The sequence below is a fragment of the Zootermopsis nevadensis genome, unplaced genomic scaffold (genome assembly GCF_977971745.1).
Source record: "Zootermopsis nevadensis isolate Lab colony 2312 unplaced genomic scaffold, Znev_1.0 Znev_ptg000028l, whole genome shotgun sequence".
Classification (NCBI taxonomy): Eukaryota; Metazoa; Arthropoda; class Insecta; order Blattodea; family Termopsidae; genus Zootermopsis; species Zootermopsis nevadensis.
Genome location: NW_028259160.1, coordinates 12,376,171 through 12,400,709, shown reverse-complemented (window position 1 = coordinate 12,400,709; position 24,539 = coordinate 12,376,171). Strand labels below are relative to the sequence as shown.

The window sequence follows — 24,539 nt, the reverse complement described above, 5'->3', positions numbered from 1 at the left end:
GAACTGAGGAAGATTACTCACAGAACCACTCTGAGTATGCTCTTTAGACCAATATTCGCACCAGGAACGTGCCGATTACAAGGCAGCTACGTCACCCACTACTTTAGGCTCACAGATTATACCACCCGCGCTAAGTGTAAGTAGCATTTTGTGTAGGATAGTTATTATATATATATATATATATATATCACAATATTAACGATTGAGACATTTATGCCCTGTGTGGTCTCTTGTAATATCTGTGTGACTTAGTGAGATTTACAGCGATTCATTTCGGTCCGCGTAACATGGTTTCAGTCTTTAACAAGGTTCTTGGGATGCGACTCTGGGACACTGAGGGGCGTAGTGCTGTGCTGCTGAGGACCTCAATGGGGGGACAACATTCAGAAGGTCGTTAAGCGGCGTCCATCTGTCCACCTGTTTCTCTCTAGCCTCTAAATTAAGGAGACTGTCACGCTAATCTAAGTGATAGCTAACTTAAAAGCACGCGAAATATTGCTCACCTTTCGGTTAAATAATCTAAGTAATTTGTAGTTAATTAAGATCACAATAGGGGCCTGATTACGGTTAGGTGAAGGAAATAAGATGATTCTTCTGAGATGTTCCGCCGTATAGTCTAGGTTCTTACGGCTTTCATCAACAGGGTAGCGTAATAAGGCACAAATTTACTGATGTTTCGAAGGTGGTCAATGCTTCCATCGTCACTGCGATATTCTGATGATGTAGACAGCAAGCACCACTGAAAAGGTGATAAATTTCTGCGAGAATACGTATCTCAACATCCCGGAACAGTAATATTTATGCTTTCCGATGTGAGAAACTGAAATCTTACAATTTCTGACATCTTCACGTTCCTACCACCTTCATACCCAGTGAGAGATATCTGCGACGCTCATCGGATAAGAACCTAACCGAGTAATGCTGAGAAGTATGCAGGCTGTGAGTACAAAACTAAAAAGTATTAGTTCCGTTAAACAGGAATATCTTCGAATGGATTTTCAGAAATCTTGTTTCGCCACTGGCTGACTTTATTGTGTTCGAGAGAGACTTGGTTGCTGCTTTATGTGGAGGATGTCACTGACGCTGAATAGACATACAGCAGGATTAACAATTAGCTTAGACTTGTATTGTAATACTATCTGACTCCGCTGCCCTACCAGATTGAGCTTGCAGTTGAGATAATGTCAGTCAGGCCTAAGTAACTGATGTCACTGTCGCAACATTTTCAAACTTTTCTATTTGTTGCACTTTGCATTGTACATATATATCGTATGTTATATAAACACTTATTTAAAATATTTATCGGTTTCTCTTTGCAGTAAACATCAAAATGGCAAAGCTGTTATTACTATTACACCTTGGGCAAATAAAATTAAAATTTTGGCTTTATTTAAATTTGTGAATAAATGTAAACTAGCTGGCTAATAGCTCCGGGCTGGCTGCAACTGGCTAACGATACATTTTATCTGACCGGTTCAGCTGTGTTTCAGAGTATACAGTATCACTGAATCACGAAACAAAAAAAGACTTTACTTTTCGTTTTTCAGCGTATTAGCCGGGCTAACATGGCAAACACAGTTAACATTAAGGCTCCGCCCTTGGACGTATTCCATCATTATCTGTGTGTCTGTACTCTGGTGCCCCCCAATAACTTTGAATCATCTTTCGAATTTTTATTTAATCTTCTACTGACGTCACTTAAATAACACGAGTCACTTTATCCAGGATCCTCACGTTACTGTGGTAAAATATTTTAAAAATACAAAACTATGACTCAGACTGTTTTACATAGAACTTAAAATAACGTAGTGATTTCTGGAGTTTAAATTTGGTTGGTCGTGTTTTTCTGTAGGTACGTAAGTTGTAAAATTGACTAATTATCACACCTATTATTAAGAATTTAATTTATGAAATATTTTATTTGATTAGTCTGATAAGATATATATGTATTATTCGTAACAAAACAGAAAATGTACTTAACGGGCGAGATTTATCAGTTTGTTTTGAAGGAGGCGTATCCCAGGAATTACGGCGTTTGGTGTAACTTATAGCAAGATGTAACCTTTTCTAAACGAGTGGAATTTGTTACTTAAATAACCACGGTCGCAGTCCTTACCGCAAAGAAAACACTAAACTTCATTATTACGAGTATCATTTGGTTGACGCATTTTACACTGAGAATTACAAGAAACAGAAGAAGTGCGAACTTACAGGTGGGACAAATAATTGCCACTAGGCTTTGAAGGGTTTTAATATGCTCCCATGTGGGATGATGCAGTACCAGAATTATCCACCCACCTGAAGTGAACGCAGCGAGGAGGCTGTAACTCAGGCAGGCAGGTAGCATCTTTCTCGTGGCATGGTTTATTGATGCATTTCGTTTGGGACTCACTCGTCTGTCTGTATTTGTCGGATATTCCCACATCCCTCTGCCGTTACTTAGCTATATCAAACATACAAGTTTAATGCTGTAGACTCATCTGCTAGGACATCTTATTTTCTATGCCGGTAACGTAGTTCGTTGCATATCACACGTTTTCCTTGCCAGATAAAGTCATACTGTACCAAATATAAGATGTCCGACAATAAAGACTTGGCTGAGTTCTTAATTGGCTACTTCTCCTTCGTATTCTGAGGACCCCAGGTTCAATTCTCTTCCCGGGGAACGGCTGTTTTGGGTGAAGTCTTCAATGTTTTTTCTCAGTCCCTCCACTCGAAATGTGGAGTAGTAAATTAATTAGGCCACTTTAGCTTCCTTTCATATCTTTATCAATTCATTAATCATCATTGGATGCTATATCGACTGATTACTGGCAGCGTCGTTAAATAAACCACAAACAATTAAGACGGCAGTAGTGTATAACAGTGTTAAAATGCTTTTAGTTTTTAGTCGTACATCTTTCATTAAAGTTAATAAATCCTGTATTTTGTTCAATTGTCATCATTGTTCTTATCGCCTATCATTGTCCTCGTCCTCGTAGTAGCCTAATTTAAAGGGGAATGGTGCTCCGGACTGAAAAGGGTTTTGCAGGGTTTGTCCAGGAAGTGCAGTGAACTCGTTTTGGCAGCGAAGTATTATTTCAATATATTCAAAATATCTTATATGGTATGAATTTATTCATGTCAAGAATCCATTTTCGCGGAACGTTGTAACACACGTAAGCAATCGAGTTTTCGAAACTGATCTGTCATATTGCCGACATTATAATTTTTAGGAAGCTCGTGTTAGGAATTTTTTGTCTTCAGTGTTTTCCAGGGATAGAATCACCTCGTGCTTAGTTTCCGTGTTTCCAAAATACGCAACTCTAAACTAACATTTTAAAACTAAATTAGTCCGAGATTAGCTACTGGCCATATTTATTTTTGTTCAGTCATTTAACCGGTATTGTACAAAGTTGAGTTTGCGGGTCACACGTACCCAGAATTAACAGTTTTACTTTCTTATGAAACGCTCTGTACACTGTACAATTTGGTACTAAGTATTATCCGCCGATTACATTACATTAAATTGCCCACAGTTACAGGCAAACAGTCATGGTGTTTAACGGTGGCTGTGTGGTGCGTTTAATATCGTTTGGGACATGTGTGTTTTTCCGCATTCTGTAGCACTGTGCGTTCAGTAACGTCGGGAAATATGGAAGGAAAATACTTTCAGAGACCTAGGGATAGATAGAGAATAATATTAAAACGGATATGAAATGAACAGGGTGTGAGAGTGTGGACTATTCTCAGGGTAAGTTTCAGTGGCGTGTTCTAATTGTTAAGTTACGAATATTGATTTTAAGTATGTATTTATTATTCCAGTCTATACACAAACGTTATTTTAAAATGTTGTTGTTAAAATAACTCTATAACATTTGTAATATAAATATCACAATAAGTTATATTAAGTTATAATTGTAATTATAGCGCTTTTCATCGTATTACGAATTGATTTTAAGTAAATTGCATTACATAGACACACCTAATGTTTAAAAAAATTCTGTACACTGTCATGCCATGCCACTTATGTAAATGACTACTTCAGCAATGCTAAAACGAAATGATGTCCGTATTTAATTAGAGGTAACTTATCATGGAACTAAAAATTACTTTACACCCCTGTTTCCTTGAGATACCTCTCTAAAACAAGAAAGAAAACCTACCTGCATTCAACCCCTTCTTCTTTCTTGTTTTAAAACAGGTTTTGTAAGGGTTAAAATTTAAAGTGATGATGACTATCGATATTCATTAGGTTAGATATTTTTTCTTTTGTAATTTCCACTCCTTCTTTTTTGTGCGGTCTACCAGCCTTCTAGCAAGGAATAGTAACAATTCTATCGCAATGACAAGATTTGATACCGTGGAGTGTGGTCCGAAGCTTTCTGCTTCTTCGTTTGAATTCCCTTGCTCCGGTCGCCTCAGCATGACGCTCGATGAATAGCAGAAAGAATGTTGGTAGCACTGCTGCTTTATATTCCAGAGTTATTTGAATCTTAATTTAACGATAATTTGTCTTGAGGATTGTAATAGTTTTTATTTCCTACATTTATTACCGCGCCATTATTATAAAATAAGCCGCGGAAGCTCTTTCCATGCCCTTCTAAGCTCATCGTTCAGAATAATCCTTTTGTCTCTTTTCCGACAGACGATGGGTGCCCTGTTCAGTTAGTAAATATTGTCAGATGAAGTAGAAATAACAGTAACACTGTAGTGAAATGGATGAATAACACTTGAAAGATGTGATATGGTTGAAGCTCGTGCCTTGTATTTGATAAGTCAGCAGTTGGATAAAGGTTGTCATAAAGTTTTTCCTGCTTTTCCTTGGTCACTTCAGTGAAATCCTAAAAGAATTAGTTTTAGATTTTCAGTTTATCATAGCGGCTATTGATGAAGACAGTCATCTTCAATAAAAAGTTGAGTTCGTATCATCCATATACAACCCCTTATTTATGTGAAGGTCGAATCGAATTTATCGATTAAAGAAACCTTACTCATAGAACCATAACAAACTACAGCTCTCATTAAGGTGTACAAAATTTACATTAATCCTTCTTCGATGCAATGTGAGCAGAAAGAATAGAATTATATATATATATACCTGCGATAAATGAGCTAATGTGGTATTTAAAATGGCGAAATTTACTTTATAACACAAGTTTTATTAAGAAACTAAAATTCATTGCGGTAGTCAAAACATTCACTTTCCTTTATATTACCAGTTACTTCATTACCGTGTTGTCAAAGACTCGCCAATGATCCCTATACTGTAGCAAATGAATCCAGTGCACACTCTCAAATCTTAACGTATTTAAGATCCGTCTTAATGTTTTCTTCCCATCTACACCTAGGTCTACCAAGTAGTCTCATCCTTTCGGGTTTATAGCTATAACTCTGCACGTATTTCCAGACTTTCCTGTCTGTACATCGAGCCTCACCTATCTTATTCTCCCGAAGTTGACTGGTTTTACGCATTTCTATTAATAATTTTTAGTAATTGGAAAACGTGTCGTAAAGTTGAATAAACTGTAAATATTATGGCCTATAGTTGCTGGTCTGGGCCCGGGTTTTAAGCTTTTAAAATTACCTCTTGTCCCATAAATGCTGGTATAGCAACCGAAATGTTACAGCCATTCTCCCTGCTATGAAACCGGGTCGCAGTTTTCGCCACGTGATATAAGAAATGAGCGTAGACAAGGCGTAGCGGTCGTGATTATCAACAGAATGTACGTTTTATCTGCCATCCTCCACTTCTGTAAATCATGTATCACCCATTTAAGGTATTAGAATATATGCAAATTACCTTTCTGAGACAGTGAAAATAGTCTCCGCTAGCCCAAGAATCCGGTTTGTATTACTTTAACATATATATTATTGAGTGTGTTGAAATATTGTAATAGCGAAATGATTTTTTTCTTCTGAAGACCTTTGGTTCCCTGAGACGTGCTGTAAAAATAACTATGCAGATAAGAGACATAAATATAAAAATAATTATTTTTCATTCGTGGTTTCTTATTCGTTATACAAGATTGGAATTAGTGACCGCCATATTTGATGATAATTACATTCAGAGGTAGTAAGGAAAAAGGGATTTCAATTTCGGCATTCCGGTATCCATTAAGTTACATGTTTTATGTCTGAAAAGTTTCAAAAGTAGCTACCGTGTAGATACCGACCGACGTTTCAGAAGGAGTATACTGACCTCCATAAGAACCTAGCATTTCACTTTCTAATGAGATATTCATACGTTCATGGCAGCTCCTTTCATAAAAAATGTCTGATAAGTAGAATTTTTCTGTGATTGGTAAAGTGAATCAACATTTGTCGACCCCTGTTTATAGAGTAAATCTATGTATTTAATTCTGACTCATGGTCAAAGAATCGATGTATACGATACGTCAGATATGCATTGTTTAATATAAATTGTTTTGTACAGTTTATAGAATCTTCATGTTCCCTTGGTAGATAAATAGGGACAGGTATTTGTGAAATGCCTAATGTCTGCTCCACGCATCAGAAAACTACATTTGAGACAAATATAACAGAGGTGTCACGACCTACGTTGAAGCGTGTTGTGGTCACTATAAATAGTACATGCAGTCAACACTCCTACTTTTCTTGAACGACGAAAACATGTTTAGATATGCGAAAATGTTCACACAGATTTTAATCATTTTTTTTATTTGGGGATAAACATTTCTGAACTCTATTTTTTTTTTCAAATTTCCCGTTATAGAACAACAAACTAGTCTCATAACCATTAATTTTTTGAAGAGTACCAAGAATGTGTCTGAGAAACTTAAGTATAAAAGACATCCATAGAATTTGGCTTTGCTCTACACAGAAATTCGATGAATGTTCTGCTGAGGTGGAAGGTCGGGCCAGTAAAGTCAAGTGTGCCCAACTCGACGGCGTATTGGGATAAGAAATATGTAGGAATTCGCATCCTTTAACTCCTCGTTTCTCCAGCTACATTTTTGGAAAAGATGGTCTTTCTTTATTTCCGTTACTTTTATAGCTGTCTAATTGTATATCTTCAGCTTCTTAGTTTCTATAACGGCAGATGTTTAATTATTGCTGTAGGCCTTTATTTTCAAGATTCTTACACAATGGCACAGTAAGTTAAGAACATGACGTTGAGACAGTCGGTTTCGTGCTAGTGTGGCAATAATTTGCTTTAGTCGCAGTTTCTACATTTAATTTACTTAAAAATAAATTTTATAAGATTTGTACTTTCAGTTAATTCTATTACTGTTCAGCAGACACAAGGGACATTTCTTTCATACTCTGGGCCAATTTAAAACAATATAAATGCTAGTAGCGGAGGTCGTGGCATTAGTAACAAAACATAGCGATGAGGTTGTCATTATTCATTAATCGTCCTATCATTCGACGGTGTATAGTCTGAGCTACTAACAGCGTTGTTAAATATGCCACAGATAACAGAATAACAGGACATGCATGCTTAGAAGCATCGACTTTGCATGACTTCTGTAACTGTGTGTAAGTAACCCTGTCTGTACGTAAGTGGAGCTCGGAGGGTTGCATTCTCGTCACGTCTTGAACGCAGTGCGGGTCTGCTGCTTCCTTGTCTCGTCCTCCGAATCGCAGATACTTCCCGCAAATTGGACGAAACCGGGCCACAACGTTCTGCAGCTGTCATATCCACCTAACCTATCGTAATTCCCAAACTCTCACTTTCTGATTCACTTAGAGAACTGACAACTTTCCGACGTTTGCTTCTTCAATACTTTCACAGTTTTGAGTTAAATATACTGTTAGGGATAGGATAGGATATTTAACAACATAGAAAATACAAATAACATTTAGGTTACTACGATTTGAGGTTCTCACAGCGGTGAGAAAGAAGATGGATGTCTTTTGGGTTTTAGAGCCGTGTAGTCTAGCGGTTAGAACGCTGGCCTTGTAATCCTGGGGTCTCGGGTTCGATTCCCGGCGGTGCCCGAATTTATAACTTGTGTTGGGCAAGGCCGTGGTCTAGGCAACACGGAGTTTTCCTCCGGGGGCTTCCCCGGTTTCTCCGTGGCATACCAACAATTACTCCATTCACACACAGAAGAAGGCAACGGCAAACCACTTCTGGATCATCTGCAAAGAACGTATATATGAACAGGTCCCAGTCCGAGAAAAGGATGGAAGGATCCTGTTCATATGGACCTGTCGTCAGACAGAACACTAAATAAATAAAAAAAATAGTCTGGTCCAAGTTCACCGACGTTTCAGAGGTGCTTGCTACTTTCATCATCAGGGTGATGAGTCATCGCTGGATCCCTGGATCGCTCTTCTTTTTTTTAGTAAAAGCAAACTGTACGTAGTATAATAACGTCTGTTCAAAAATAAAGAGTGTATTTATGATGAAACGGCTGTGGACCTCCCTTTTATTGAATAGACCTTTTCTAACGTATTGGTTGAGATTTCTCTTTGCAACTTCAAGTGAGCATTACTAAACGCCAAGTCTCCGCCTTGTGTTTGTACAGCTAATCCCAAATTTCTCTCCCCTTTTATTTCTTTTTCGACACATTCGTCTTCGGTTCTCTTTGCTCTGTATCCTCCTGCCTGACTCATTTACAATTTCCCCTGCGTTCACTATTTTGTCGCTCGGAGCGTTTGTTTGCTTTTGACCTGCGGGCTATAAACTGTACAGAAAATAGAAGTGGGGGGTGAAGGGGAAAAGGAAAGGGGGCAGTGAGGAAGGAATTGCAGATGGCAAAGAAGTGTCTTAATCTTCTGGGCCCGTAAATGAAAATTTTCAGGGAAATATATTTGGAATTATTAGTAACGCGGAATGTAATAATAACTCCACTAATTCTCGACAGTGGAATTAGGTGAGTGGCCAGCGGTCGCTTTATCCCCGAGGAAATATAATAATGCTTGAATTAGAATAAAACGTCGAATTTGTTGGCCGAAGTTAATTTGTCAGAAGCTTACACATCGGCCGAACATGAAGTACGTAAGAGGGAACAAAGAAATGCATACAGAACTTGGATTCGGAAACCTCAAGCCAAGACTCCTCTTAAGAGATCTAAGAGTAAGTGAAGGCATTTGTGTCGGGCACGCTGTCAGTAGAGTAGACTGTATAGAGTCGAATTAGAGGATGATTAATGAATAATCAGTTGGAAAGGATGTGGAAGGAAGCGGTCTTGGCCTAATTTAAGGTTTTATCCCGGCTTTTGTGACTGGCCGATAAAAAATTGCGAAAACCTGTCAGGATAACCGGTATTTGGGCTGATATTTTAATCTCGAATCTCCCGAATGCAAAGCAGATGTGTTATAACTACTCGGTCGGAAACTTTTGTGTGAGAATCAGTGAAATTTACGGAATAATGGCAATTTCGTATGGCGCCAAACAAAAGTTAATGAATCAGTATCGAACATCGAAGCAGAGCGAACAAGCCTTTTTCCTTTGTATAGACATTTAGGCCGTATAATTTCTCATGTTCACGGTATTACATTGTATGATTTCATACGGCGTGTGATATTCAAATATATTTTAGTGTGAATGTCGTCCTTGAAGATGGAGGCGATATGTTCCTCCGAAACGATGGCGTGTAACCAAAATATTATACATTATGCATTTCAATACGCCGTATTGAAAGTGCTAAGACACAGTGACGTAACATACAGTGTCAAAGTATTCATATATTGAAATTATTGGTTTGTTCGGTACATATGTTAGAGGACCCGTTTGGTCTCCGTTTAAATATGAGATTCAAGCTACTGAACTTATAAAATTCGTAGGGATTAAAGTGGTTTTACATCTTGTGTAATAACAGGGAGGTATTCTGCATTATCAGTCCCAGTCTATAATAAAATTAATCTAAATGTTTTTCCGCTTAAAACATAACGTCACTTAAAGCGAGACACCGTCAAATAATATAAATCAGTTTACAATAAGGAGACTTGTTTCCTTTTTAGACTTAATGATAATGCACACCGTTCAGAAGTGCCATCTACGTAGGCAAGGGAGAAGCGAGGCCAGCAGGTAGCAGCAGTCTGGATTGTTGGTAATTTGGACTTTGTCCATCATCCAGCGTTTCGGGGACAGAATTTTTTCTTCGTGTGCAAGTACACATATTTTCTATAACTGAAACGACATGCAAATGACAGACTTTTATGTGTACAGGTATAATATCATTATTTGTAATTATTTTATTGTGTCGACAGCTTGTCCCTGATACAGGCTGTATGTACCTCTGAAACGTCGGACAAGTTGTACGAGATTACACGGTGCAATAGCCCAGAAGGCTGGCATCTTCATAATCCTGCCCGTGAGAACCTGGAACCTTACCAAGTTACTGATTTTCTGTCGCTACATTAATGTAATAATTTCGTCTTTGACGGATTAGGCCTCACTGCTTGTTCCAGTTCCTGTATGAATCCGTAGGCAAACATCGTACCGGTGGTCAGTCCTACAAAAGGTATTTCTACCTACAGAGAAACGCCTACGCATCGAATGGGATTCTAACCAAGAACCCCAGTATTCAAACGTTCCGGACCCGTTCCTTAGCCGGCAAGTCCACTGTGAACGGCGATCTAACATTTGTTATGGTAGGGAAGTTACTTAATGATGGTGGCTAGCCTGTTAGTGTTTTGGTTTCACATTCCTTCCCCTCTCTCTTGTACCCAGCGGATTCTACTTCGAGAACCGCCTAGCTCGTTTATAATTTGTCACAGCCTTCGCAAGTTTTTTCTGTAGCTCCCCCCCCCCGGGCCCCTGCTGTCGTCAATGTCAATGTTACGTAATCTCAGTACATGAATTAGCGTTATTATATAATCTAAGGCGATAAGGTTAACTAAGCGTGTGGAGCATATTCGTTGTATAGACTCTGAAAGTAGTTCAGCTGGCCAAAGAAATGTTCCGATGTATGGATTCTGAAGTCAGTCTGTTGCTGTATAATTTAGTGGCCTTTAGGCTCCGCTGATGGCAGATGAGAACGACCTAAGCACCGTGTTTTTATATCAGTTTTAATATTATCCTCTCATCTACGCCTGTTCCTGTGCTGTCTCTTTAGGTTTCCCGACCGTAATTTTATACAGATTGATTGTTAAACTATTTGTAGCATCGCCACCCGCGGTAAAACAGGAACACCGAGTGGCCTGCGTCATGACTTCGCGGAACACGGTTTGTCCACAGGATGTCCCTGTCTCTCCGGCTTCTTGCACTTGTTTCTGTGTAGCTGAAGCTTGTAAACTGTTTACGATGCGCAGTTGGGTGTATCTTGCTTCTTATTTTTTTTAATAAAAATAAAACAACAGTGCACCAATTTTTTTTTTACCGTCGGCATATTTCATGTCCCGTTGCTACGTACACGACAAAGTATTCCAACCTCGCGTCATCTACATTGCAAAACCACACCATGAAGACAAATTTATTAATATTCATACAGTCAGTTGTCTTTTTTTTACTAGTCTAAAGCGTATTTTTTATTTTCTTGGTCCCTTTCTGTCTTTTTTTTATCTCGGCCCGTGATGTGTGTAGAGGGATTCTTTCAAGAGTCTGCATGGTATATGTATCTTTGGATGTGTTCAGGGGCATTGGTTAAGAAAAAAATAAGGTAGAGGAAAAAAGAAAGATAAAGAACACATAGGTACACCTAAACAGAGTATAAGGTGGATAGGAACGAAGGAGAGGCAGGATAGTTGATGGTGTAGAGACTGACTCTGTGTGTGTGTGTGTGTGTTTTAGGAGAGAGGGAGATCGGAGGGAGGGGAAATGAAGGGGTTTTAGAAAGAATCTTTGACGATGAACTGGCCTCCCGACATCAGGCAAGAAACCTAGACTAATCAGGCAGACGGTGTGCGCAGACGCGGTAACAAAACTTCGTACTTCTACATATATATATGCGTTACGCAACAGTTTTTTTTTGTTCCATTGAGAATGAAAATAAATACGTTAAAGAAACTTTACGTGCTTTCTTAAAAGAATAATTACGCTGCAAACATTCAGAATGATGACTAAATTTCTTGGAAACAGACTCTGAACTGTGTTGTTATATTGAGGAATTATTTGTGAGGTTAAGTTTTGTTGTTTATTATAGGGAAGTGTGTTTTGTGAACAGACCATGTTGTTTTTGGTTCGGTGTTCGTTGTTGATTAAGTGTACACATCAACACGTGTATTGTTGTTGCTTTTGCTTCGTCTGTGATGGATCTGAAAAAGTACAACGGAGGTAGTGCAACGATCCCACTAATAATAACTTCCGATAACAACGACACCAGGTGGTAAGTAGAGGAAATAAATCATTATTGATAGATTGGTGTTCGTCTGTATAATTTTTTTTACATAAACTTTACACTTTAGATTTACTTCAAGGTATTTTGGTATGCAATTGTTTATAAATTTTTAACGTGTTCGTATATTTTGTAGAAACCATTACAAAGTTCATTGTCAATTAGTACAATTTCAGTGGTTGAAAATGGGGTTTATAATTTAAATGCATATTTGCAAGTCTGTTTCTCTCCGTTGTTAAAATTCGCTCATAAATATCTTTTGGCTTTGTTTCCTCGTTCCAGTTATAAATATTTAACGTGATTCCATATCTACGTGTTTTTCTTGAAACCAAAATGTATGTTTGTATAACGACTGATGACAAGAATTAAATTGATGTAATTCATAATAGGCCCACTGTCATCTCTTTACAAAATTTTAGTTACATACTTTAATGTTTGTTGTCTCAAGGTAGTTCTGATAGTTGTACACATTCCCTGAAATTTGTGCTCTTATACCTTCCATTATTTATGCAAATTCGAACTAAGATTATATTTTATCTGTTAATAATTTGATTAATATAAAAATATGTTACTTTACGCTGTCCGTTACTAGGCGAAAGTCCTTCTTTCTATGTGACACTTGTTGAGTTCGACACAATTTGTTTATCTATGAACTAAGTAAATTACTACCCGGGCTTCTTTCAGGCCCTGTTTAACTGAGGCATAATCAGCGATGAAAGGAACCGTGACATTTGATTAATACATTCTCTGAACCATAGGCCTCAGACGCAGCTTCGTACACGATAAAGTTTCTGTATTGCGTATATTTTTAATTCAATGTAAAATTACATTGCTGTAGAGTGTTTTACATTTTTCATCAGTTACTATGTTGAAGGTGCGTTTTAGTTACTTCCAGCATTGACTGCCGCACAGCAATCATGAAAAATACACTTGTAACATTTAACTGCTTTAACACACTTAATTTTGTTTATAAAAGATTTTAAGCGTTCCATATTCTCTTATGACTTTGTTTAGTTACTGTTATTTGCAGAACATTTTATTATGATATCAGCAGACAATTGTTATAAATAAGAGTGACGTAACCCTTTTAGATTAGTGTTTACTATATAAACCACCTACTTTAACGTTCATCTCTCTTCGTGTTTCTCACAGTTTATTTATATGCCTATGTTTAATTTGATTCTCAGAAAAAGAGTAAAATTGATCTTGAAGATCATTAATGTACTTGCATGTGAATTTTAATTTGGATGGACTTGGTCCTCTAAAGGGCTGAAACACTGTGACTGCTGTTGACGGCCTGCAAGGCATTGTATACAAGATTAATGCGTTTTAAAAACACGTGGCTAAGGAAATGGGCAATAACAACGTAATTATCATGTAAATGTGTGGAACGACCTGTACGAACTATAGGTCAGTAGAACTGAAACGGATGTGTAATGTAGAACAGTTAAAAGATGGAGTGCTAGTGAACTGATGAGTTTATTCTTCTACACAGCACGGAAATATGTATTGGAAATAAAAACCAATAAATATTATTATATTTCATTGGTTATCTCTAGGCCTATGTCAGATCTTAAAGAAAATGTCTCTTTGTGTTATCAGCTCATCACAGGATCGAGGAAATGGTGTTTTCTGTAAGTCTATTACCAGAAGGGATTGCATGGAAAACACTTTATGTTGGTAAGAGATGTTAAAGTAGGATTTACTAAGTCATAGGTAATGAAATAACGCCGTGGCAAGGTTTTGCAGAGTTGAACGATGTACTGAGAATAATTTGACAGAAAATGATTTTCATGAAAAAGGAGACTGTCTCTTTACGTCCACCGAGAGGTACCTGAGTGAAAGTCTAAGACAATAAACCATGGAATCCACATAAGTATAATTGTTATAACTCTTAAATATTATTATTGAAGGTGATGTTGATAACAAGAAATTTGCCCAGTTTATTTGATATATTTACGTGTTTAATTTTGTTCGTAATAGAGCAGGCCACTGTCATGTAACCCCAGGAAATACAACAACAATAACAAAAATAATATCTTGCTCCCCCAATACCGGTTATTTTCAAGGGTTTTTGTGGCTTTCCTGAGGTAGTACCTTAATTCACAGTTCATTATTCATCCTATGACCCGACGGTCTTAGGGCTAGCGCGCACGAGCGGATTTTCTACCGCAGCGGTGAAACTACCGCAAACTCATATTCCTGTTGTCTGTGCACACGGAAGGTGAGATAAACGCCTTGTCTGCGTTTTCTTTTCAGCTGGCAGCTGGATTTTGTTGAGACGGTCGTGCGTGCACACAGGTTGGTTTCTTCTTGTTGTGCGGCCACCGCACCGCATCGAAAATGAAGCATGTTGTATACTCGCCTCCGCTTGAAACATTTCGTCAATGTCGCAGAAACTCCGCTGTGGTCCAAACCGCTTGTGTGCGCAGGGTCTTACAGTGTTAGCTACGTACAACGTCGTTAAATAATCATCAGATAAACAAGTAATAATAAAAACAATGAAGCCAAATAATTATTATTGTAAATAAATCTGAAAAAGAAGCACAGAAGTTGACTTCTTGGAATCGGCAGTCTGTAACAGTTGCGTAATTTATTTGCGACGTAACAGTACTGTAATTCCATCAACAGCTTGTTTCCTAGCTTGTTCGTGGAACTCCGGGTTATAGTTGCTGTTCAGTCATTTCGATCGCAGTGTTCCTGAGAATTGCGGCAACCCGCATGTCCAATGGGCATATTCGGAACACTTAACAACGACGGAACGCGAGTGACTTTTTTTGGGAGCAAACTCGCCGTTGGGAACCGATGTCATTGTTGGAACACAATGGAAATCGAGGTCATGGCGAAATACAACAATGTTCTTGGGACCACATTTTCGCATGTGACCTTGGTTAGTATTGTTGCCTTTGTTATTTCTTTCGAATGAGCGTTATCTTGAGTTCTAAGATCCTTTAAGCCGCGGTAATCAACAAAGCAACCTGCTGACGTCACCGCCCGTGTTGTGGCGTGACTAACACATTTGGAATTTCAGTGTACTCGGAAGAGTACCCCTTTCCTGTCGTGTTTAAATAGATTATAGGAGGGCAAATTGTAATGGGTTTCACACTGAACGAATTAAATCTTTCACTCAGAGACGTAATGACTTCCTGATTTGTGTTACGTGTAAATGATACTTATATGCTGAGTACGTGTCAGATAATTGAAGTGCCATTCAGATGAGCGTTTGCTTCCCGAATATTTATTCTGCATTTCGATGAGAACGACCAAAAGGTAGCAGCCATAACATATTACAACGTGCAATCGCCACATTTTCCCGGAGATGCTGAGGAAAATCACAAAATATTGTACTTTTGTTTTAATTGCGGATTCTTGTATTTGAAATTATTATGAGAGTTAAGGCTTTCGCGGTAACCATGTTGGTGTTGGTTTTGTGGGTTTGTATCGCCAAGTGGACTTGTAGGTAGACACCGACGTTTCGGATGAACATATTGCCTCCATCATCAGGCCTGAAGATGGAGCTAGTCCATTTAGCGTTACAACCTAGAATACCAACGGCTGCGAAGGGATCGTGTCTTCATATAAACCCGCAAATTTGTCTTATATACGGAACCGAAATTCATCTCAGTGAGACGCGTACACTATTTCACACAAGAACTGATGCCTTGGACGCAGATGAAGCTCTGTGTGTGTGAAAGTATTTATCAGTTTCTGAGAGCACAGACTGTACTAGTATCTTCCTTAAATGATACGAAAGAAACAGATGGTCTGTGCCGGAATTAGTTTTTGAGGCACCCTATGCCCCACTGCGTTACTTTGTTGCTTGACAGGTAGGGCGACCTTCAATATCATGAAATACCAAAATACCAGAGTTTGAATTTTAAATGTAGTTCTACTTGTCGTCATAGCATTACACTTGAGCCCCATGGAGTGGCCTAACTCACGAAGAAAAAGGACTCAAGTCAACTTCACTTACGTCTTATTCTTAAAATAAATGTCGAGGCGCCGACACAGATAACTCTAACGTCATTGCTGCCATGCTCGAGTCTTAATTGTGGTATTATGACAATAACTTAGAACTGTTACGCTGTAAGGACGTTTCCTAACTTGTTCTCTATTTGTTGTCTCACGGAAGCTGAAGTCGTGGATTCGTGTTTTATTTTATCACGTGTACAAAATTGTCAGCAAACTGTAACTGTATTGGGATTGCCTGATTCATACATAAAAGACGTTTCAAGATCTGATTATTTTTAGTTGCCATGCGACTGATTATCATTATACATACTGAAACTTTTTTTTATATTTTTAGCTTCTAGTTTAATGGTGATTATGACAATCGAACGCAGGACCATTTGAATACAAGATTTAAACTTTAGCCCTTAGATTTTTGGAAAAACAGCCATTTTCCAAAGATTCGTGTGACCCTGTCCATCCAACACAACTTATTGTGTAATTCATCAAGTGAATGAAACAGACCGAGAGCCGTACGTAGAAGAAGCTTTACCGTAGTCATGGCAACATATGCAAAGAGAATTGTGTCGCTCTTTCCTGAAGGATATGTCTTTTAACGTAGTTTGTTACAATTCAGGAGCACTAAGATGTAGGGACTACACCAGTTTTACTACCGCTTTGAGGGTGGAAGAGAATAAACCAAGGGTTGAAGAGGGGGTTAATAAAGATAGAAGACCTAGCAGGGAGAATGGAAGGGATGTATGACGTCAGGGTTCAGGAGTATGTGTAAGGGTAGCAACAAACATGAACTAAGCTCTCAGCACTGGTGCGTTTTCTGCTTGTTGGTGAATGCAGAAATGAGACTACGTATATTTCGGACTGCTACTTGATGGCGGTAGATTAAATATTAACGTGAGGATAGCATTGAGGCGGTGTATCAGCTGGCGGCATCTCGTGTCTGCTTGAGTTCTCAGTTAACAACAGAAGTCGGAAGTTGTACACCAGATGAATCTGCAGTTGCGATTCTGTATGCATCATTAACTTTGGCTTTGATTTGTTTGTGGCGCGGGCTGAATCTTCCGTTGAAAAGTTGGTAGGACGCTGCATAGAGTCAGAAATTAAATGTATTCGAAGAAGCATATGGTGCCCGTCTTCAGGACTTTCCATACAACAGCATCGAGAAGTCTCTTAGATATCTGATGATACAGCATTGTCTCATCGCGTATCTCATAGCTACGTTGCTGTGATGAGTAACAATTCTTACTGACAGCTTATTGATAACAAAATACTCATTAATGTCAGAAACATCCAGTACTTGAAAGTTGTAGCAAATCAAACCATTTTATTCTAAGCGCGATGGCGTAGACAAACAGGCAGCTTTGGATTTCACTGTGTTCTGTTAGCACAAAGATGTCTTGTCACTAAAATTGTGACGCACTCCTAATTTAGTTGAGTGTACTATTACACAGTTGACACTTGACAATCCGCTTCCTGTAACCCCCCCCCCCCTTCCCACCAAATCCTCCCCACGCCATTCTTATTACACTGTAGAGAGCTTCTTAAATGACCCATGCAATGTTAATCATCGGCATGGACTATTTTAAATGGTTTTAATATAGGGGTCACTCACCTTACTTCTCCTCTCTCGCTCATCAGCATCTTAAAAATCTCTTATCGTCTCTCTTTCTCGTGTTCCCATTCCTGTCTTGACGGGCAAATATTCTATTCATTTAACCATTCCACTCATTCATTTCTTCCTTCTTTCATTCTTCCTTCTGTAAAAAAAAAGTGTACAAAGTACACTGAAGTGACACTGTGCTTTTTAGAACACAAACAAGCATGTTTCAAGACCTTTATTCTACTTGTTGTTTATCTGGCCCGCAGTATTGTTATTAGCTTTCTTTACAGCTGTTAGGAGATGAAGGGCTTGTCTCGAGGAAACGGTGATTGGTTGAGGAGATGACATTTGTTATGGTGATTTGGTGGCGAGTACCAGGCGATAGCTGTAGTTAGCAGGTTTTATTATAAAGATGAAGGGTCCACTGGGAACAAGAGGACTTACTTGTTGTAAGGATGGCAGTACCGGTGATAATGGTGTTAAATGGTGTTCCTCTTCTTCTGCTTCCAGGAAACCTACCGTAGACGAAGTTGGGAACCCCACATCTGTAAATGCTCGGTAAGTGCATTCAAAAATTTTATTTACTTCTGTGGGAAACCACTCCGCCCCTGTTTGCGATGCCTTCAGTGGTTTATCGAAGAGTACTACATAATTGAAACGCCTTTGAAGTGCCAGCCGAATGAAACTTGTGGTGGAGGACACAACACTACGTAATGGAAGATTTCCGTGCTTCGGAAATTATTCGAGAAACCGCAGCATGATGGAAATTAAGTAGATCCGTACCTTGTAGTTTTTTTCAGTAAACCATGTGAAATAGAATCTCGTCTAAATAACGTTTAAGTATTAAGTTCGGACCTTAAAGAAACACTTCTCCCTTTCACAAAGTCACTGATTCTTAAGGAAGATGGTATATATAATTATCACCAAGCTTTAAATGGATAATTCTCGCCATGAACACCATATTAAAGCCGTCTGGTCGACGTTGAAATTATCTGTAATAGCATGATTAATTACAATTAATAGCTACAAGTGATTTATGTCTGTTGTATGATCTAAAGCTTTCGCGGCAACTGACTTCAATAAAAATTTCCCGCTCTGTCAGCCGTGATAGTTCGTTAAAAATTGACGTTTCAAGGACCAGCTCCGTTCTTATCGTCAAATCCTGATAATGGAGACGGAGCTAATCTGATCTGTGAAACGTAGATTTTTAAGGAACTGGTGCAATTGAAAATGTCGGTGTTAGTCTTCTGGGATGTAACGTAACTTGTAGGAACATATCAGGATTTCGGAAGAACCTACCCGCCCTGTAATATTGCAAGTACTTCAAAAAAGTCAGGGATGGAATTGTGAATCATGAATGTGTGGGTGATTTCACGGACGATATTCGCAAGCGACTGTTTTAATAGAGCGGTTACGGGATCACTCCCCTATGAATCAGAACGCATTCCTGAATTAATCGTTACTTGGCTGTTGGGTGAGGCGTGGGGGAAAATTCCAATTTTACGACCTTACGGGTTAAAGATTATTAAGCCTTCGTCTTGCAACGTTGCAAGCAATACCCGAGCTGGAGTCTAGCGTCAGAGATACCACAGGAATCATTGAGCGTTACTGATGACACCATGACGTACAGGCCTCATTTATAAGCTGGCAGTTGCTCAGATTGTCGGAATGACTAGCGACCGGCCGATTCAAATTTTTCCGTTTTATTCGATCCTACAGCAAATGCTGAGTTGGTACCCAAATTTTACATTCTTATACAGCATAAGTGTCCCTCAGAATAACCAAAATTTCGCACTAAATTAGCTCCCTCTCAATGATAAAAATTTCACATATTACAGTTCTACCAAGATTAACATAAGATTTAAAATTCTAATCGGACGTACCAAGATCCTTCTAAACTTTCCCTTTGCTTAATGTCTCGTCACTCTACCTTCTTCATTTCAACTTAAATTTACCAAAAGGACGAGCGGGCACTGTTTGAGAGCCTTTATCGCCGAAAAATTCTCTTTCTTCTTCCGTTAAACTTAGTATATCTCGATACTCTCCCTCTGCTTTTCTTCTCTGGCTTCCTTCAGCTTCGAAGGCTTTATCCTCCGTCTAGCCCGTAGGCTGGAGAACCATCCCTTGTCGGCTACCTGAGACTACTTATTGAATAACTAATATTGGCAGCTACCGTCCGTGTCTGAAAGCCGTCTACGCCGATCACAATATATGGCGTGTGATGCTGTGGTGTTAATTAGATTTTTCAGTCCCGTTTCTCTTGTAAACCAGTCCAAGTTGAAAATACAAAAACATATAAATTGAATAGCAGCAATAGAATATCTAAATTATGATGTACTGTAAATGAACTTAAAAATGCAAAATAAAAATTTAACTTATAGATTAATGTACTGTATAAGTAAGGAAGTATACATCCATTTTGCCCATTGCAAAAGAAAGAAAATTTTATAGTCTTAGTGAATAATAGGTTAATAGTTTGTGTTTGATCAAAAATTTATCAAATTCAAATTTTGTTCGATAAACATGAGGAATAGATAGGCCAGTGCGAAAACTGGTTTTATTCTGGTGATCTGATTGATTTCAAATGGCGTCTAGTTGTAAGCTTTTGTAAAGACGGTATTAAACATTCGGTTTCTACAAAAAGAAACTTCTTGAACAAATGATTAACCTCATATTACGAAAGGAAGAACTACGAACCTGACAATTATAGCGCAGAATCCTGAGTATATTCATGCATATTCCAGTTCTCACAAATTACGCTTTCTCCTTTAATTGAAGCACAAACTCATCATGCTGGAGGATAAATTTACCAAGCATCAATGGAGGGCTGAAAGGATTGGCCTGAGACGTGTTTCTGTATTCAGTCATGACCGTGTTACATTTAAAAACGTATCGAAATTAGGTCATTAGTATCTCCTGTGGAGTAACAGAACGAGTGGTGGAGTGTAAAATGATTATTATTCAGTGTTTACATTATAGAAATGTTTTAACTCAGACTAGTGGTACTAAGATTTGTTGGATTTTTAAAACAACTCACTTCAGCCCTGAAGATGAAGACAGTATGGTTCTCCGAAGCGTTGGTATCTATCTAAAGGTCTGCAAGGGGTTGCTAACCAGAAGACAACACCGACTTCTACACTGCCGTCAGAATCTCGTATCTCATGTCCTGTCCAGCAAGCTTCATGTTTAAAGCAAGTGCTCATGTTAGAAGTTAGTTCACGTGTATTCTGTGGTGGTTAGTCATCTGCCGTAATCTCAGAACCTGGTTATGTGTACAGAAGAGATCCGAGATAATCCCTTTTGCAATCTGTGGTGTGGAGTCTCGCGTTTGTCTCAGCAGAAAGGCTTAAAACCACTGGGTGTGACCCCCTCAACCACCTGGATATCTTCACCTCGCTAGCAGATGGCCTTAGGTCTTCTTGTAACATTGTACCGTCGTGTCTTCCAGAAAGGACACGCAACTCCTCTGAGACAAATCAGTGTAGCTAAACTTCGAGTCTTAAGATTGCTATCTTTTGCGATATTGCGCTGTCTAGTCTGGTAGAAGCTGACCGACGTTTAAGAGGTCAGATTCTACCAGTCTACACTTCGCAACATCCCAGAAGTCAGCCATCTTTATACTCGTCGCTGTAAGAACCTGTAGTCTCACAAACTTCGACTTGAGGATGTTTGGTAGTGTCTTGATTTTCGATATTAGTGTTGCTGAGCTGCTATATACATTCCTGAACTCCGAATGATATTAAAAGTATCCATGGCAACCTTTATTTCTGCCCTGAATTTTTGGTGATAATTCATCTTAAGCTTACGTTGCTTATGAAGTTTATTACAGTTAAACGTAAAAGACTAGTCGAAACATACACGCAATGAAAATAACTGAATCACGAGATTATTAAATACTGCATATTAAACAAGTTGTATGTGATATAACATATACTTTTATTATTTTAGTATAGTTTATTTTAATATTTAGCAGGGCAAATGAGAGTTCTTGATATATTTTATAATGTTATAATAATCATTTATTATTAATGTCGTGCATAAACTGCCAGATGGTCAATTACAGATACAGCACAAGGGAAATAAAGTGAAATGCAATAAATAATGATAATAAGAAGAAGAATAGTTTGTTGTATAAGTGGCGTAGTTTTAAAAGCGAATTACGTGTTTGAAGAGATAATATTTAGTATGTTATTAAATGAATGGAAATTTCTAATGATTTACAGAAATTTGGTTTGGGAGCTTGAAGTGTTTTTGTAGACATAGTAAGCCCAGAGGCGGTGCTGCGAACAACAAAATATTTTGTTACTGTCACTTATTTGTCAACCAGGACTTCCCTATAGAATTTAGTACCTCACAGTCTCTTCGTTACCAGAGTACCTGCGGTGAAGCAATAACTTACTTCTTAGCTGCACCTGGTTGTTCCCGTTTGCTTCGTAACTAGTTATGAAATACAAAGGTCATAGGGAGTACAGTCAACAGAGTTAGAAAATTAAATTCTTTAACAAACATGAAGACCTGTTGCGTATTTTCTTTTGACTGGAGCTTAGAAATTTATGTTTAAAGCTATTTCAGATTGACATGTACCAACATATCTTCGTATCTATCCTGTTCGTGCTTGTATTGCCTCTGTTTAATGTAGAACCATTACATTTCTTATTTAAATTACACTTTTATATTCATAAAATTGAATTAAACTGCAGGTCTATGGAGCACATTCATTCTTGTGAAGTTTTTAATCGCTCAGATGGTCTAGAAATGACATGTTGTGTGCCTAATCATTAGGTTTATTGTCGTTTTTGCTACCTCCATCATCAGAGTGATCATCGCTCTGGGGGTGGAGGCAGCAGACACATCGAAACGTCGGTAAACTTCTACCTGTAAGATTTGAGGTTATCACAGCGGTTAGTATGAAGATTTCTGTCTTCTGGGTCGTTGCGCTGTGTAGTCTGGTCGATGTTAACCAACGTTTCAGAGGTCATACTGCCTCCGTCATCAGGGCGATTCTTAGTATGAAGATTTCTGTCTTTCGGGTTGCGCTGTGTAGTCTGGTCGATGTTTACCAATGTTTCGGAGGTCATACTGCCTCCGTCATCAGGGCGATTCTTAGTATGAAGATTTCTGTCTTCTGGGTTGTTGCGCAGTATAGTCTGGTCGATGTTAACCAACGTTTCTGAGGTCATACTGCCTCCGTCATCAGGGCGATGACTACATGGCACAACAATCCAGAAGACAACTATATTCTTCTTCTTCTTACTCTCCGCCGCGAGAACCTGAAATCACACTTGTAACATAAGGTTTAGCTGTTCAAGACTCAACTTCAGAGTCAGTGGTATTTAAATATCGCAAATAGTGCACTTGAAATTAATGCCTTATAGTAACCACGGATGAATCATCTCTGAAAACTCTCGTGTTCGCCTGTCAGTACCAACTTTCATTAGCAGTAGGGGTATCTTTTAACCTTCGATCCAGTATCGCACTTGTTTTGAAGATGTTACGAGCCATCCGATTATTGTATAGCGGTCTGACACCTGTACATCACAGAATTCATACCTCTGATATGTGATCACATCTCGAGCTAAGTGATCACACAATTGAATGATAATTCACATGTTATTGTGCTCTTATCCTGTCATTATTTCATCTCACCGAACAGTTCTTTTTGTGGAAGAGGCCATTATTTTCGAACATGAAGCTAATGATACGGTATTCGCCAGACATATGGATAAGTAAGGCCACAATTTACCTCCTTTTTTTGAGACCCCAAAATATCGGGTTACATGATGAGAACATATTACTATGAATTCTTGTTTTTGTCCGTTGCTTGTATGTGGTTTGAATATTACCTGTTACTTGTGGAATTTGGAAGTGGCATGCAAATAAGATTTCTTACGTTGTGTTACATGTAGTATTATATGCAGCCATACGCTGTGACTCTTCCCCTCTTCCACAACATATCAGTGTGAATAGTCTCTGCAGAAAAGAACTGCAAAACATGTTAGAGGGGTTATAATTGAAGCTGATACAGGGACCACTTAAATCAAAACCAAGTTCGTGGTTTATAAAGATGACGTGTGATATAATTTGTAGTGAAATTAACTTTGCCGCTCACACAGTATCCGTCGCCAAGTCAAGTGGGGCAAAGCCGCGGTTGGAAGGACCCAGGACCATATCGAAAATGGGGGTTGGGCTAAACAACGGCCGCAGTTACTTTTATTGAGGCCTAAGTAGACTGTTCTAAACAGGAACAAATACGTAAAATCTTACTTAAAAGTACATGTAAAGGTAATATTATAAAAATAAATGTTTCTTAAACATACAACATTCGGGATCATGGACCCGTACCGAGATTTCAGAAAATATTCAAAGTATCTTATTCGTGGTCTTCCTACAGCCGCTTTCCTCAAGGTCTGTAGTTTTAAATTCGTCTTGGTAATGCATAGTCTGGTTTCCGTGAGTAAAAAATAGTCTTCTAATTTACATATTTTGGTTGACGTTGTTTCGTTGTTTTTCCTGCTGCTGCTGTGTCATTTTAATGCCATCGTTTTTAACAATAATAGTAGCTAAGGCTGAACAACTTATTTATAACTTACGTCGCTCCGATATGTCATCGTTTCTAAAAATTATTCCCAACAGTGTTTTACAACAAATTAAGAGACATAAATAAAATGTGAACATGTGCTCCTAGTATAATAGCATATATTCGACTCGCTTGACTGTACGATTATTCATTCGATGCGGAAAAG

The 24,539-nt window shown here is 38.4% G+C and overlaps 1 protein-coding gene across 3 annotated transcripts in view; it reads left to right on the top strand.

The window, feature by feature from the left end:
* Positions 1 to 24,539, top strand: part of trh (PAS domain-containing protein trachealess) — a 311,424-nt gene that overhangs the window by 102,511 nt on the left and 184,374 nt on the right. For 2 of the 3 annotated variants that reach the window (XM_087357476.1, XM_087357478.1), the window contains one exon: positions 18,307 to 18,354. In XM_087357476.1, coding sequence (XP_087213602.1) covers positions 18,307 to 18,354 — 48 coding nt within the window. Of the gene's footprint in view, positions 1 to 11,839; positions 12,222 to 18,306; positions 18,355 to 24,539 lie in introns of those variants that run through there. The other variant, XM_087357477.1, reaches the window with a different exon arrangement.